The sequence below is a fragment of the Acanthisitta chloris genome, unplaced genomic scaffold (genome assembly GCF_000695815.1).
Source record: "Acanthisitta chloris isolate BGI_N310 unplaced genomic scaffold, ASM69581v1 scaffold1475, whole genome shotgun sequence".
Classification (NCBI taxonomy): domain Eukaryota; kingdom Metazoa; phylum Chordata; class Aves; order Passeriformes; family Acanthisittidae; genus Acanthisitta; species Acanthisitta chloris.
The window spans coordinates 1-15,161 of NW_008675145.1; the positions used below are offsets into that span (position 1 = coordinate 1).

Consider the following 15,161-nt stretch of genomic DNA (forward strand, 5'->3'; position numbering starts at 1 on the left):
GTAGAGAGTAATGAGGTCACTCCTGAGATGCCTCTCCTCAAGGCTAAACAAATCCAACTCCCTCAGTTGTTCCTTATGACATGGTTTCTAGACCCTTCATGAACCTTGTTGCCCTTGGCTGGACTCGCTTTAGCACCTCAATGTCCTTTTTTAAAGTGAGTGGCCCAAAACTGAACACAGTACTCGAAGTGTGACCTTACTAACGACGAGTACAAGGGGATGATCACTTTCACAGTCCTTCTGGCCACACTATTCTTGAGACAGGTAAAGATGCCATTGGCCTTCTTGGCCACCTGTGCACACTGTTGGCTCATACTGAACTGGTTGTCAACCAGCCCTCCCAAGTCCCTTTCTTACAAATAACTCTCAAGTCACTTGTCCCCCAGAATGTAGCTGCATGAGGTTGTTGTGTTCCAAGTGTAGGACTCAGCACTTCACCTTATTGAACCTCATGCAGTTGTCCACAGCCCATTGATCAAGTCAGTCCAGGTCTCACTGTAGGGCTTTCCTACCCTCAGGCAGATCAACATTCCTACCCAACTTGGTGTGACCTGCAAATTTACTGAGGGTGCACTCAATACCCACGTCCAGATCATCAGTAAAGATGTTAAATAGGACTGGCCTCAATACCGAGCCTTGGGGAACATCACTAGTGACCAGACACCAACTTGATTTAGCTCCATTTACCACAACTCTCTGGGCCTGGCCATTCAGCCAGCTCTTCACCCATCAAAGAATCCAGACGTCCAAGCCATGAGCAGCCAATTCTTCCAGGAGGATGTTGTGGGAGACAGTGTCAAATGCCTTGCTGAAGTTCAGACAGACCACATCCACAGCCTTCCCTTCATCCACTAAGCAGGTCACTTTGTCACACAAGGAGATCAAGTTGGACAAACAGGACCTTCCTTTCATAAATCCATGTTGGTTGGACTTGATCTCTTGGTTACCCTGCATGTGTCATGTGATGGCACTCAGGATGATCTCCTCCATGACCTTGCCTGGAACTGAGCTGAGGCTAATAGGCCTGTAGTTCCTTGGATCTTCCCTCCGAACCTTCTTGTAGATAGCTGTCATGTTTGCCAACTTGCAGTCAGCCGGAACTTCTCCAGTTATCCAGAACTGCTGCTAGGTCATTGTAAGCGATTTAGCAAGTTCTTTTCCCTCATTACCTGAGGTGGACCTCATCAGGGCCCATGGACTTGTGAATGTCTAATTGGCATAGCAGTCATTAACCATGTCCTCCTGGATTACGGGGCTTCACTCATCACCCCATCACCAACTTCCAGTCTAGGAGCTGGGTATCCTGAGGGCAATTGGTTATGACATTAAAGACACAGGCAAATAACGTGTTGAATACCTCTGCATTATCCACATCCCCTGTCACTACACTACCTTCTACATCTAGCAACTGATGGACATCCTCCTTGACCCTTCTTTTGCTCCCAATGTATTTATAAAAACTTTTTTTGTTTTTCTTGACTTTAAAGGCCAAATCAAGTTCCAGCTGTGTTTTGACCCCCCCTAATCTTCTCCCTACATCACCTCTTGGAATCTTCCCAACTTGCCTGACCCTCCCCCCAGAGACAATACATTCTCTTTTTCTTCCCAAGCTCCAGCCTAAATTCTCTGTTTAACCAGGCTGATCTTTTTTATCAATGACTTGACTTCCTACACGTAGGGACAATCTGCTCCTGAATGTTTAACATTTCCTTTCAAAAATACTCCCAACCTTCCTGAACTTCTGTACCCTTCAGGACTGACTCCCAAGGGACTCCATCAATCAATGTCCTAAACAAGTCAAAGTCTGCATGCTGGAAGTCCAAGGTGGAAGTTCTGCTGCTGGCCCTCATTACATCACCCACTATTGAAAATGTGAGCATTTTGTCATCCCTATGCCCATCACATGCACCAACCACCACATCTTCTACCACTCCTTCTTTGTTCACAAACACCAGGTCTAGCAGAGCACCTTCTCTGGTGGGTTCATTTATCTGTTGTGTTAGGAAGTTGTCATCCACACACTCCAGGAGCCTCCTAGACTGATTTCCTCTCTTGTATTGTTGAAGCATTTACTATGAAAAGTCATGACTTAAGGAGACACATCTTGTAGAAATACACCTGTATTATGTGTATATACACATACACTGTTCCTAGTACTCATCAGCCTCATGTGCATACTTACTTTCAGGGTGTGCAGGGTGTTGGTCCATTCCATAGAACCTATCTGAGGTATAGCAGTAAGGAGTATGCTAGTAGCCTTATTTGCATTCCCTTTCAGTGTCTTTAAAACTTTATCCACTGAAACCTAGAAATACAATAAAACTGAGTGGTCTTTCTTGATGGCACAAGTTCAAATGCACAAATACATGTAATTTATACACCCTTAAGCATAAAGGAGAACTAAAGCAGACACATTGTTTTGTACAGAGCTGCAAAATCAAAACACCAGATCAATTACAGGAAGACAAGTCATACACAGAGCTCACAAGCTTCACACTCACACACTCCCTGATTCAGACAAGAGGAAACAAAAGTTTTGCTAGTAGGGAGGCAAGTTTATAGAAATGAGTGAGAAAGCAACAACTGATTCCGTTCCTACTTTCACAATCATTCATCAAGAATAACTGAGGGATACTGATGTAAGAAGAATAGATTTGGCTTAGTATGTCATCTTTTACCAAAACCTACACATTCTCATCCAAACCCCTCAGGACAAGACCAAAGACAAAAAAGTTTCACTCACTGCTTCTTCATGTTCCTTCCAGCAGTCGTAGTCTGTTGCCATGGCAATACTAGCATAACTCATTCCAGCCTCTTTTGCAAGGATCACTTCAGGCACTGTGGTCATGTTGATAACATCAGCTCCCCAGCTCCGAAACATAAAGCTTTCTGCTCGAGAACTGAAACGTGGGCCTTCAATTGTGATCATGGTCCCCTTGGAATGACACTGGAGCCCCAGCTTCTTGGCCGTCTCAATAAGAACCTGCAAGACATGCCAGTGTCAGGCAAAGAAAATAATTCCCCTTGTGCACTGCTTTTGCATCCCATTAAGAAAATTACATACAAAAGAAGCTAGCTTTATACAAAGCAGCCAAACTTCATACAGCTACAGCTGTCTAAAACCAAGGAGCAGTTTTGTTTTCATCACCCAACAATAGAAATTACTCATCCTACCAAAAGCAATGAACTTGAACTCATCTGACTTTGTTAATATCAGCTGGACTTCAGTTTTCAATGAGATGAAGACTGGAAAAGAGAATTTTTTTGCATGCTTTTTAGGCTGTGCATACACTGAGGACAGAATGGTGAAAACACTCCACTGAGCACTCTATTATCACATGGTGGAGTTGACTTAGTAAGAACAGTTATAGGAAATGTATTTTTTGAAAGCAAACTCTACAATCACATACTTCAAAGAATACCCTGGCAATCTCTAGAGAAATTACTACCACATTCTCCCATGCCAGTGACTGGGCTGTACCCTTTACATATGGCATGTACTTCATAGTAGTCTTCAGAGTTTCCAGTTAGGGCCTTGTATATGGCAGAATCATCTCGGCGAATGGCCTGCATAATATCCGTTGATACAGTAGGAATAAAGAGGGTACCAGACTATGTAGATGGGACTAGGACACTCATCACTGTCCTGAGTAGGAGGGGGAAAATAACTATGATGACATCTGTTTAAAATGGCCATCAACAGAAAAAAAAAAAAGCTTGAAAAGACAACAAAAACTTGCATGAAAAATTGTGACAGGACTAGAAAGAGCTTCACAATGCAGCAACAGTGAAAAACCTAGTCTGACACCAACAGAAGCAACTTCACGCAGGCCAGGTGGAACAGCCTCTCTGCAACCCCCTGTGAGAAGCCTGCACTCAGCATACACAGGTGCAACAAGCAGCAACAGCTCGAATGTGTTAACTGACCTTGTGGGGTGCCTCCCTGCTGGCATGCGGATCAGTGGATTGTGTGGAGCAGCACAACAACACAAGGAGTACCCACATCTCCCACTGCAGACGCATGTACACAAGTAAATCTGCACTCCCAGAAAAGGGTGGGTGTGCACAGAACCCGTATGTGCTGGGAAGGGTATTTGTGCATGCAACTGCAAGAACATGTCCGTAGGCATAAAGCAGAGCATCTGGGGATTAGCCAGAGAAAGACACGTAGAGATTTGTGGTGTTTGTGAATGTGCCGTAGGTTAATCTAATATTAATCACACCTAATATTGTGGTTTATTGCTGAGATTAATTTGGAATATATGTTTCACTGAATGCCAGCTAATTACAAGTTGTTAATCAATCAATACATAACTTGAATTGTGACTTGACTTAATCCACACTTGAGCAGTACTGCCCTGAAATTATTTACCAGGTTCCAAGTTCACTCCCTACAAGATGCTGCATTGAGCCTCAGTTTCTGAAAGCAGTAATAACTAAGGCATCCCATGCTACTCAAAATTTTACAGTCAGAGAAAAAGATAAACTCTATTCAGATTCTCATTTAATTTACAGTGCACAAACCAAATAAACCAGAGTATTTCAATGTACTTGCACAAATGCAATAGAATATACAGTTTTCAGATGCTGTGACACAAAATTTCTTAACCTATTATATTCACAGTTTTGTCTTTATTATTATTGCATTTATCTATGAAATTTCCCTTAATTAGGCTAAACTGCGTTGAAATTATGCCAACAATTTTGAAGAGATAGTTCCAGGAAAAAAGTTTAAGTCACATGAAGTAAAAATATCCATTCTAAGTCTCAAGATCTCAAAACCACGTGTTGTTTAAAACATCTGTTAGGCTGATTAGAATGCAAGGGCTAATGAGATAATGATCACATGTGAGACTGGGAAGTACCTAAATGTTTTCTCTCTGTTTGAAAAGCAGCATTTCCCTGTTGGCTTTTCAAAAAATGTAATACCCAAACAACATTGTCTCTAGCTAATAACATCTGAAAGAAACCAAGTCTTGTCATATGTCCCCTGCAACTTCAGGAAGTGTCTTACACATGTGCACTTAATTTTTTTAAAAATGAGAGACACTGAAGTACTGCCAATGTTTGCACATGGTCTGGGTATAGATTATTCCACCTGCTACACAATTCAGCTTTGTCTTGCCTGCAGACAGCAAGTCTCTTAGATAGATATAATTGATTCTGTAACTACTCCTGTTCCCTTGAAGAATGCACCTGCTTGCAGCTTCTCATCAGAGCATTCCACAACAGCACAAAACATGCAGTTCAATCTTCACCTTCCTTTACCCTCAACTCTAAGAATACAGTAAGGTAACATATTTCATCACAGACACACTCCTCCCGGAAGCTTATAAAGGTGCTGAAAAAGAGAGGAGTGTTTCACATTCCTTAGCCTAAGTGTTTCTGAAGCATGAAAATCTTGAAGTGACAAAACTGAGAGTGGCAGTTCAGAATTTAAGGCTAATGTAATTTGGCTTGTTTCCATGTTAAACTGAGGCTTGACCACCACCCACCTCTACAACACACAAAAGCACAAATTCACTTTGTTGTTCTCTTGGCTGTTTACCTGATAAATGAAGATCTTTTGCCCTGTTATTAGACTCTGGAGAAATCTAGGTTGCCAGCTGACACCTGCACACTCTCCTTAGAAAGACAGACACAAGATCTTTTACTTCTCATGCCTTCCAAATGTTACATTCAGGCATTGGAATGGGCTGCCCAGGGAGGTGGTGGATTCAACATCCCTGGAGGTTTTCGACTGGACGTGGCACTTAGTGCCATGGTCTAGTAACGACGGTAGGGTTGGACTCGATGATCTTTGAGGTCTCTTCCAGCCTGGTTGATTCTATGATTCTATGATTTGTCCTTCATACCATAACATATCTGAGAAATAGGATGAAGAGGTGCAGATTGCCTCTGTATTCTAGAATGCATAATTAGACTACTATATCACAAATAAGTGCCATAAAAATAACATTTCTAAATACTATTACAAAATTCACTAACCTCTCTGGTTTTGGTGCAAAATGGCTCTGCCATTGGAATATGACATACTCCTGAAAGAGTGGAATGCTGCCCATCGTATAAAGTACAATGTCTTTTAGTTGTCCTAGAAAAGCAGAAAACATGCTTAGAGAGAACACAGAGAAAACAGAAATCTGGTATGGAGGGAAAAAATCCCAGTATGTTAATGTCCACCTGTAATCTGGTTTTGTCTCTGTACAAACTTTTCAAAATTGAGCTCAAGAGTACAAAACTGTTACTCCAGTAATGCACTGTCAGCTACTTAGAGAAAAATCTATTGTTAACAAGATGCTGAAGCGCTGATTTGTCCCTAAAGGACGTGAACAGCCACATTATGCTGCAATTCTACCCAAAAGCAAACAGCTAACTTAATGGTCAGGCATGCAATCTCTGAAAGAAAGAGCACAGTAAACTTTCAGGAAGGGAAAGAATCAAGTCTGAATTACCACAAAGCTAGTCAAAATACAACTTGTTCACATCATTCCAATCCTACATTGAAAGGATAGGAATTTATAGGAACAGCTTCCTGCACAAAAGAGGTGTGAATTCAGTCAGAAAAACCTTGGAAGAGGATGTCTTCATGTTCTCAGAAATATCACACACATGCACCGGAAGCTTCCAAGTAGGTGAATCATTTTATCTCTCACCCTTCAATTAAGAAATTGTTTCCTTGCACAGAAGTGGTCAAACATGCTGCTGAAATTACCATCCAGTATGGCATTTGGGAACACACGGAACTGTTATCCACTATCACTTTACTTTCAAATGCACTTCCTCAAGCTAAAGCAGCCAACTGGATGGCACAAACCCTCTAGAACTAAATTCTTTATCATTCCCTTCTTCCCTGCACTATGCCACATACTGTACTTTATAGGAGAAAATGAAGACAACAGCCAAATTACATCCACAGTTGAAACACAAAACATCTGCTGGTAATACTGTTTTCGACAGCTCCCCACCCAAGTCACTAGCTAATATTTAAAAGAAGGTTTTAAATATAAACTACATGTTAGAGTAGCCTGGAAAAAAAAAGAAAGAACAAATAGGGTGGCCTGACGAATGAGATTGCAAAATAGGAAAGTGATCAACAAACTGAAAGCACATGTGAAACAGGATATAGCTGCTGAAATCAGTGGAAACAGTAATATTAATTTTTCCTTTATGGGATACTGAAAAGCTGAAAAAAGAATGTATCTGATTTTTCACACTTTTCTATAGTGTTTGCCAATGAATTATTTGGAGTTGGAGGGAATGGTAAAAGTCATAGTCCATTTCCTGCATTACAGTATTTCAGAAGTATTCCACTCACTAAAGCCCTGAGGAAAGATCATATATGTATAAATATTAATGCCTGACTTTCAGATACTCTGTGTTCTTCAAAGAGAACAGTCACAGCACCACAAGGCCTAACAAAGAAATCTCACTACATTTAGCACCATACATACAAACTGCATGGGAAGAAGTAACAACAGTAAGACCTGTAATTGCTCTAAGCAGTGGACCACATATTTCAGTCTAAGGGTGTGACAATTTCTCTTCTGCATGGAAAGCTGCAACTCTGGAAAGACCACCTCTCTTTGACACGGGTCCAGCTGATGTGTCTTCAGTTGCTAGTCGTGCATTTAGGTGGATTTAAACCTCTCTCTGATTCCTTGCTATATAAGAAGTAATGGCTGGCAGAGGAAAGCCTTTTAGCCTCTTCTCCTTTCTCCAGCCCTGCTACTCAAGTCAGGAGTTGACCATCCTGAGCTGTACTACTCATTTGTCTGCAAGGTACAGGGCAGCAGCACATAATACCATTCCTCTGTATCCCTTGCAGAAAAAAATGGAGGTCTCAGAACCACAGATGCTTTCCTTGCCTTAGTCTCACCAAGACCCAGACAGCAAATGACAGTACCTGCCTAAAGCTCCTCTCACTCTAGGGTATTTGAAGACATCCCCATGTATACTGAGTGACACCTTATGGAGCCTGTACAAAACAAGAAATAAGCCATTCTTCAAAGGCAATCTGCTCCCCAGATCTCAGAGGTTTAAATGCGGAGAAGTTTGCATGCCCTCTGTCAGAACAAGACCTACTTAACAAAGCTTTACATTAAAACGGGAAGAAGTCACCACGTGCCTGCCTAGAAACTAGCCATGATAAATCACAGTAGAAATGCACAATCCAGAAGGATTAAGCACAGCATAATGGGAAAGTACAGATACTCCCAGTGGGGGTAATCAGAAGCAGCACCTGAAAGCACTGGACTGACAGCCTCAAACAAGCAGCTCAGAGATGGGGCTACATTACCCCTACTGTCCATTTGACTTCTGTGTAGGGCTCTGCAGAGAATGCCTACTGGCCCCTCATGCTGCCTCTGTGCCAAACAGCGGACAGCAGTACAGGAGAAAAGGGAGTTCTTTCCGGGGCACATATGTTTTTAAGCACAACTACTTGTGTCCCATGCTCAAGGAGACACTGGTACTCACAGGGCAAGCAAAGCCTTGCACTGTTACACAGTTTTGCCATGCCTGCTTTGCACTTACTGCTTTTTGAAATTCAAAGCTGCATATCCTGCTATTTTGAAGGTGTGCCCAGAGTTTCCATTCCTCACCCTGCAGGAACAGTCACTTTTAATCAGAGAGTAAAACAGCTTTTACTCTTTCACTTTGGTTTTACCTCAGTAACACAGGATTTTATGGCTATTCTGACTATGGCCAATTCTAGGAAGCAAAATCCAACTCAAACATTTGAACAAACCAATCACTTCCATCTGTGACAAAGAGTCCTCTACCGCTTGCATCATCACCCTCCCCTTTCTTCCAGCACTGCTGAATTATCAACAATTAGTAATTAAAGCACACTGGCACTGGATTTATAAAAAGTTATCTCAGTATACTCTGTGTCTTCAGGGACACTGGAAGATAATTCTCCCACAAAAACATTTACAGAGTGTAAAAATACTGCAATAATTGCAGTGGTGTATGTGACACAGAACTGAAACAATAAAACTGGCAGCTACTACAGGATTTCTTTTACGGAGCCATTTTTTGCATCTCCCCAGCTGAGTTGAGTCATTCAGGGAATTAGTTAGCATCTTATTCTTCTTTTCCTAGCATATATCAACAGCAACTAAACAAAGCATTCAAAAGCCCCTAATTAACATAGCCAATTGACTAACAGTGCTGTAATAAACTAACAGGGGCCAAAGGTATAAAAAGGTTCTTGCAGATTTTTTGTAAGTACTTTTTTTTAAATAAGACAAAAACAGTTGTAGCCCGTAATAGCACCTGTGGTTACTTTTGGATTTAAAAGTCGGGAGAACACCATCTGCTGAAGTATTTTTGTACTTATTTAACAAAATGTACCTTTTATTGTTTAAATACACACATTAATAACAAGCATAAAGAAAGCAGAGAATTTACATATGAAATCAAACATTCGGAGTGGCAGTGATCTGCAAAATTAAGCTTTCAAAAGTTTGGAGAGGTTATATATTCAGTGTTCCCCACTGTAAGTCAAACCTATGCCATGAACTCGGCAGAAGTCCTACACGAGTCCTTATTGTGTAGGATCCCGTCAATAATTTTTAAGCGTGCATGGCCAAGGAGAGCAAATTACAATTGCTGCTTACAACTTTCTGCTCAGTTCTAGCTCTTCTCTCATTCCCATTCACTATTCCTTCTTCTTGCTTCACACCGGTAAGGAGAATAATGATGTGCTCCCTATTGAGAATTGGCGTCCAGATCCTAAAAGGTACCTGGACACCTGGAAGACACTGATGTTAATGACAGCTTGAGTAAATCCTTCCTAAACCAAAGCCTCTTCCCTATGTAATGCCTGGCATGGGTTAATTACTACATAGAAGCCAGCGTACCTTTCAAGAAAAATAACTGACTGGTTTTGCAACTTTAAGCAGTACCTTCTTTCCAAGACTGTTAACATTGTTTGCAGGACCCTGATCTTTCATTAGAAGGTATTTCAGAAAAACCACATCTTTTCCGACTTTGGTGGACTCCTAATATATTTTGTCCCACAAAAATACCTTCCTACCTGTAGCACTGTTATCATAATGACTTAATTATATATAATGCAATCACTCTCAGACCCCTGTGATGGGCTAAATGCAGACCTCACCTCCAAAGAACTGTCAGTCTAAGACCCATTGGAAAAATCATTACCCACAAAAGACTTGACACAGAAATTAAACTGTCAGTGAAACAGACTATTATATAGACATGTCAGTTTCCTGAACTAAAGGGCAGGTTAGGAATGACTTTTAAATTCATATTACATATTGTTTTCCACACTGAAACACTGTCATATGCTTTTCTGAGAAGCTTCTTGTTTTAACCACTCTTCTAAATGAAAATGAAAACTTACTTGCCCAAATGAAACACTGCAGAAACAGACTATGCCATTACTACTGGTGACCATCTGAATGAAGACACAGATTACAGAATGGTTGAGGGTAAAAGAGACCTCTGGAGGTCATCTGGTCCACCTAGAACGGGGCTGCCCATGTCCCATGTCCAAAGTATCTCCAAAGATGGAGACTCCACTGCCTCTCTGTGCAATTTGTGCCACTGCTCACTTACCCTTATAGTAAAATAGTGTTCCCTGGTGTTCAGAGGGAACTTATGGAGTTTCATTTTGTGCCCATTGCCTCTAAGTCATGTCACTGAGCACTGCCAGACAGAGCCTGGCCCCATCTTCTGTGTACCCTCTCTTCAGGGTTTTCTGCACAATGAGATTCCCCTTGAGTCTTCTCCAAGCTGAACAGTCCCAGCTCTCTTAGCCTCTCCTCTTACCAGAGATGCTCCAGACCTTTAGCAACTTTGTGGTCCTTTGCTGGATTCACTCTAGTCTGTTCATGTTCCTCTTGCTCTGTGGAGCCCAGAACTGGATACAGTACTCCAGGCGTGGCTCACCAATGCTGAGCAGAGGGGAAGAAGGATCACTTCCCTCGACCTGCTGGCAACACCCCGATTAATGCCACCTAAGATAATATTTGCCTTCTTTGTTGCAATGTAAATGATCCCAGTCCTTTCAATTATCTTCACTTCATATAAATATACTAATTTGTCCTGTAACATTTTTTTTCTTCTTCTTGAAAGGGACAAGTTCTTAAATCCCACACTTCGCCAGGCTGGTTATTTCATTTCCAGGTCAGTAGTTATGATGCAGACTGGCAAGCGCAGGGAAATTTAAAGCTGTGGGAAGAGATTAGGTAGCTTCAAAATTAATTGTTAATTTTGATAATGACATTTGGATGAAGGATGTTCTCAGAATTTGTATCTGGGTTCACTTCCTGTCTCTGTTAAAGTCTTTCTTCCTGACGTCTTCAAGAGATAGTTTCTCTACACTTCCACCCCTCATCTGTAGCAGACAATAACTCTGCGATTATTCCAACTCTTTCCTGTTTAAAACTTCAGGCTCTCTGGGCCAGACACTACTTCTTACCATGCAAGCAATTCACAACTTAGCATGGTTAGGCTCCCCTCACCTACCCAGGAGACTGCCAGATGATAATGCTGCCAAAATAGCTGGTGCTTGACCCACAATCATCCAAACCATGTCCCCAGGTATGCTTAATATCTATCCTATATAAATCAATATCAATACTAAAGTTACTCATTTCCAACTACTACTGGCAGAATAAAGATGACTATAAATGTAATTTGCATAAACAAAGCAAACAGCCTAAATAGTTTCAGACTTGAAAAAAAAGGGAAAAAAGACCACTGTCAGCAATACAGCCAGTATCTACCCAGAAATCAACTCCAGTATAACAGGAAGCAGTTTATTATATGGGTCTTGCTCTTGCTGGGAACTTAGTCATTTAGATACACTGTATTTAAAATGTTCTCTCTTACAAGAAAAGAAGCATTTCAGTTACACATACAAAAAGAGTCTAAGTCAAAACCTGAATAGCACTGCACTGCAAAGAACAATTACATGTTCAGTTGGGAATGAGATACTGTCAGTAGCAAAACAGCACAAAGAAGCTGCATAAACCATTTTAAACACTTAAAATTAAGTGAAATACCCACATCAGATTTCAAGATATAATACACCTCCAAGTATTAAAACTAAATTTACTTCAAAATATGCAACTATATCTTTGAAATATTTGGTGTTGCTGGTGATCTCTAAATGTAGCTTTATTTCCCCCCTCCCAGCTTTGCTTGAATTTTTCTAAAATCAGATGATCAGGGAAGGGAGGACTGAGTGGAGTACACAGACTCTGAAAACAAATTTGCTTCCGTACAATTCTTAGCAAATAAAAAATGCAAGCATCTATCCTAGCCTTAAAACAACCTCCTCTCTTATGTTACTGTGTTCCATTTACCCCTCTTCTGCAGAATCTTGTTATTTCTGCTTATATTTTTCTGACTCCTACTATGCTTTCTTGCACCTCTCCATCTCTTTCCAGATTTTTCATAAAACTAAGAATGGCCTGTGCCCTTATCTATGTTCCTGCCCCATATCTGAGAATAGGAGATTTCTTCTGGAGAATACTCTCCCTACAGAGCTATACTTTGGTCCATTTGTGGCCATCCTCCAAAGCCTGGTGGTACTTCTATGTCTGGTGGAACTGAACTTCTTGTAATTGCATTTCAGTTTTCTATCACACCATCTTGTATGAACCCCTCTTTCAGACAGAAGAACTGAGGCTATCACCTCATTTCACAAAAACTTGCTTTAATGTGAACATGTTAATATATAGTTTAACCCCAACTTGCCCTCTTTTTCCTCCCTGTTACTCACCTGTCAATGAACTGGTCAATTATGACAAGATCACCAGGTTGTATTTCTTCTCGTAATGAACCACAGGCAGTAGTCACTAACACATGTGAACAATTTTCTTCTTTTAATGCCCAGATATTGGCACGGTAATTGACGTTCGATGGCATAATTGTATGATGCCTTCCATGTCTGCAAAGATATATGTTGCAAGAGAGTAAAATAAATCAGACTGAAATTGCCCTCCTTCTGCCAGATAAAGAGAAATTCAGGAAATGTACTTTCCCTAACAATACTGAAAGCGGAACTGATCATTTCAGCTACTTCCAGTGTAGCTTGTTTTCTAAATGTATTAAGGTTCTCTCAGCATTTGATTTATAAATGCGAAATTTTTAAGTTCAAGACTGCAATGAAAAGAATCTTAAAAATACAATCGAAGTATACTTTAGCGGCTTCCAAGAGTAAAAAAAATTTTCTCTGAATTTTCTAAGTCAGTTCCATAGACTCTGAAACTCCTCTTCCATACACGACAACAAATCCCTAAGATTTATAAACCCCTCCAGAAATTTTCTGCCCGGAAGAGCTGTTTGTATTCTCCCACCCAGAAAAGAATGGTGCGTCACAGAAAATTGTGTTCTGATCTGTCAACCTCCCAAAGTAAACAGTAGAATCATCACATTTTTCTCCTTGCACTTAAAGTGATCCAACAGCTTTCATAAACTATAAGAATGACTTCACACTGCTGCAGTATACTTTTTCACCATGAGAGGAAATACTAAGTCTTATAAGCACAAGCTTTTGTGCTCTCTCTGTCCTTGCTACAGAAGTACATCACTTACATAATGATTGAACACATTTGAAAGTAATTTCAACCATATAAATGAAAAGAAGGAACTTACTTTCCCAACTGCTTTTTTCAGACATCAAGAGGTCTTAAGAATTTGATCATTTTGGAACAGGGTGTTGCACACAACATGACCAAGCATTGTCTAGCAGGACTCCCATGTTGTCATTCATATTTTTGAGAAGCTACTATGCATGCAGATTTATTACTTAATGTCACAGTTGCTATCATAATCCTCTTCTAAAATATACATTTTTGTTTTGGTTTAAAAATCTGACATTCAGATGCCAAAACACATAGTGAAGTCTGCAGGGACCTTAGCCCTAAAAGGAGACACACTAGGGTCACACATGAATGGCCATAGATCGCAGTGAGGAGGTAAGTCACAGCCAAGCAGTTCGGACGTCTGTGGCCCAAGGTCTAGTTTGATACAGCACAGTTATGAGATCTCACAGAGTGGACCCTCTATTTGACTAATCACCTTGATTTGTCTGGGACTGCTGATAGCCCCTGTCATCAGCACCTGGCTCTGCCCATGCTATTCAGATGCCAAGAGCTTTCTTAGTATTCTTATGTTTAATCCAATAACACAGTGGACCTAGACACCCATGCTTACATTAGTGTGAAATATCCACACATTCACCTGCAGATCCTGCTTCCAGAGTCTCTTCTCAGTATCCTAAGAGATGTCTGAGTAATAACGACCCAGGGAATGAGAACTGCAGGGGATGCAGCTTCCTAGGCAGTAAGTGTAACAGTTAGAGGACTCAATAATAAAAGGAAATTATGTGGAAGAGTCTGCAGTGGTAGCAGAGATACACTTCAACTGGAAACTGGCATTTTCTCAGTTTCACAAAGGAAATTTGCAAACACAGTGAGCAGATGAATTAATTAGTAGGGTTATCAGCACCACACAGCTACCACCAGAGCAGGCAGCCCTGTAGACTGCCATTCTTACTAGCTCAGTACCACCTCACTGGATTTCTCTTTTCCTAGCCCAGAGAGTATTTTTAATACTCAGTACCTGCAGCATCAAATTTGCTCAGGAAAAAAAGCCAGACTTCTGCTGGACTTTGCCTGCAAGCATAAAGAGCAAGAAGCCAGGGTAAAAATTCAGTTCACATAATGCAGTGAGAAAAATTTCTGAGAAAACTTTTAGACACATAATAAAAAAACCCTCAAAAATGCTTATTTACCTTGCTAAGAGCACACAGTCCACATTTTTTATCTTTCCCAAGATCAAAGCATCTGACGGCTGCAAAACAACCGAATAAGAATGAGTTACAGCCTGACAATCATATTAGAAACCTTTACTACTACTTTAAAAAAAAGCACAATAGTTACAAAAGGAAATGTCACTGTAGTCTCACATTTTCTTGAGCTAAGATCTGTAATTTGATATTGGTAGACCAGTAAAACAATCTGGAACAGGAAGATCAAACTCAAGACCAGAGGATTACGACAATTTTTTCATCTTCATACTAACATTAACTTTGTAACTCCTTACTGCAGGGTTTGAAATCATAGTATCTTCAAATACATTGAAAGAGTATTTCAAACAGTGCTTTACACATGAAACAAGCA

The 15,161-nt window shown here is 40.7% G+C and overlaps 1 protein-coding gene across 1 annotated transcript in view; it reads right to left on the minus strand.

Annotated features, from left to right (window-relative positions):
- Positions 1 to 2,143: 2,143 nt before the first annotated feature.
- MTAP (methylthioadenosine phosphorylase) overlaps positions 2,144 to 15,161 on the minus strand; it is a gene marked incomplete at both ends in the record, with an annotated part of 20,531 nt that continues 7,513 nt past the window's right edge. The window contains 5 exons of the mRNA XM_009075583.1: positions 2,144 to 2,305; positions 2,744 to 2,983; positions 5,989 to 6,091; positions 12,758 to 12,925; positions 14,774 to 14,832. Coding sequence (XP_009073831.1) covers positions 2,144 to 2,305; positions 2,744 to 2,983; positions 5,989 to 6,091; positions 12,758 to 12,925; positions 14,774 to 14,832 — 732 coding nt within the window. The remainder of the gene's footprint in view (positions 2,306 to 2,743; positions 2,984 to 5,988; positions 6,092 to 12,757; positions 12,926 to 14,773; positions 14,833 to 15,161) is intronic.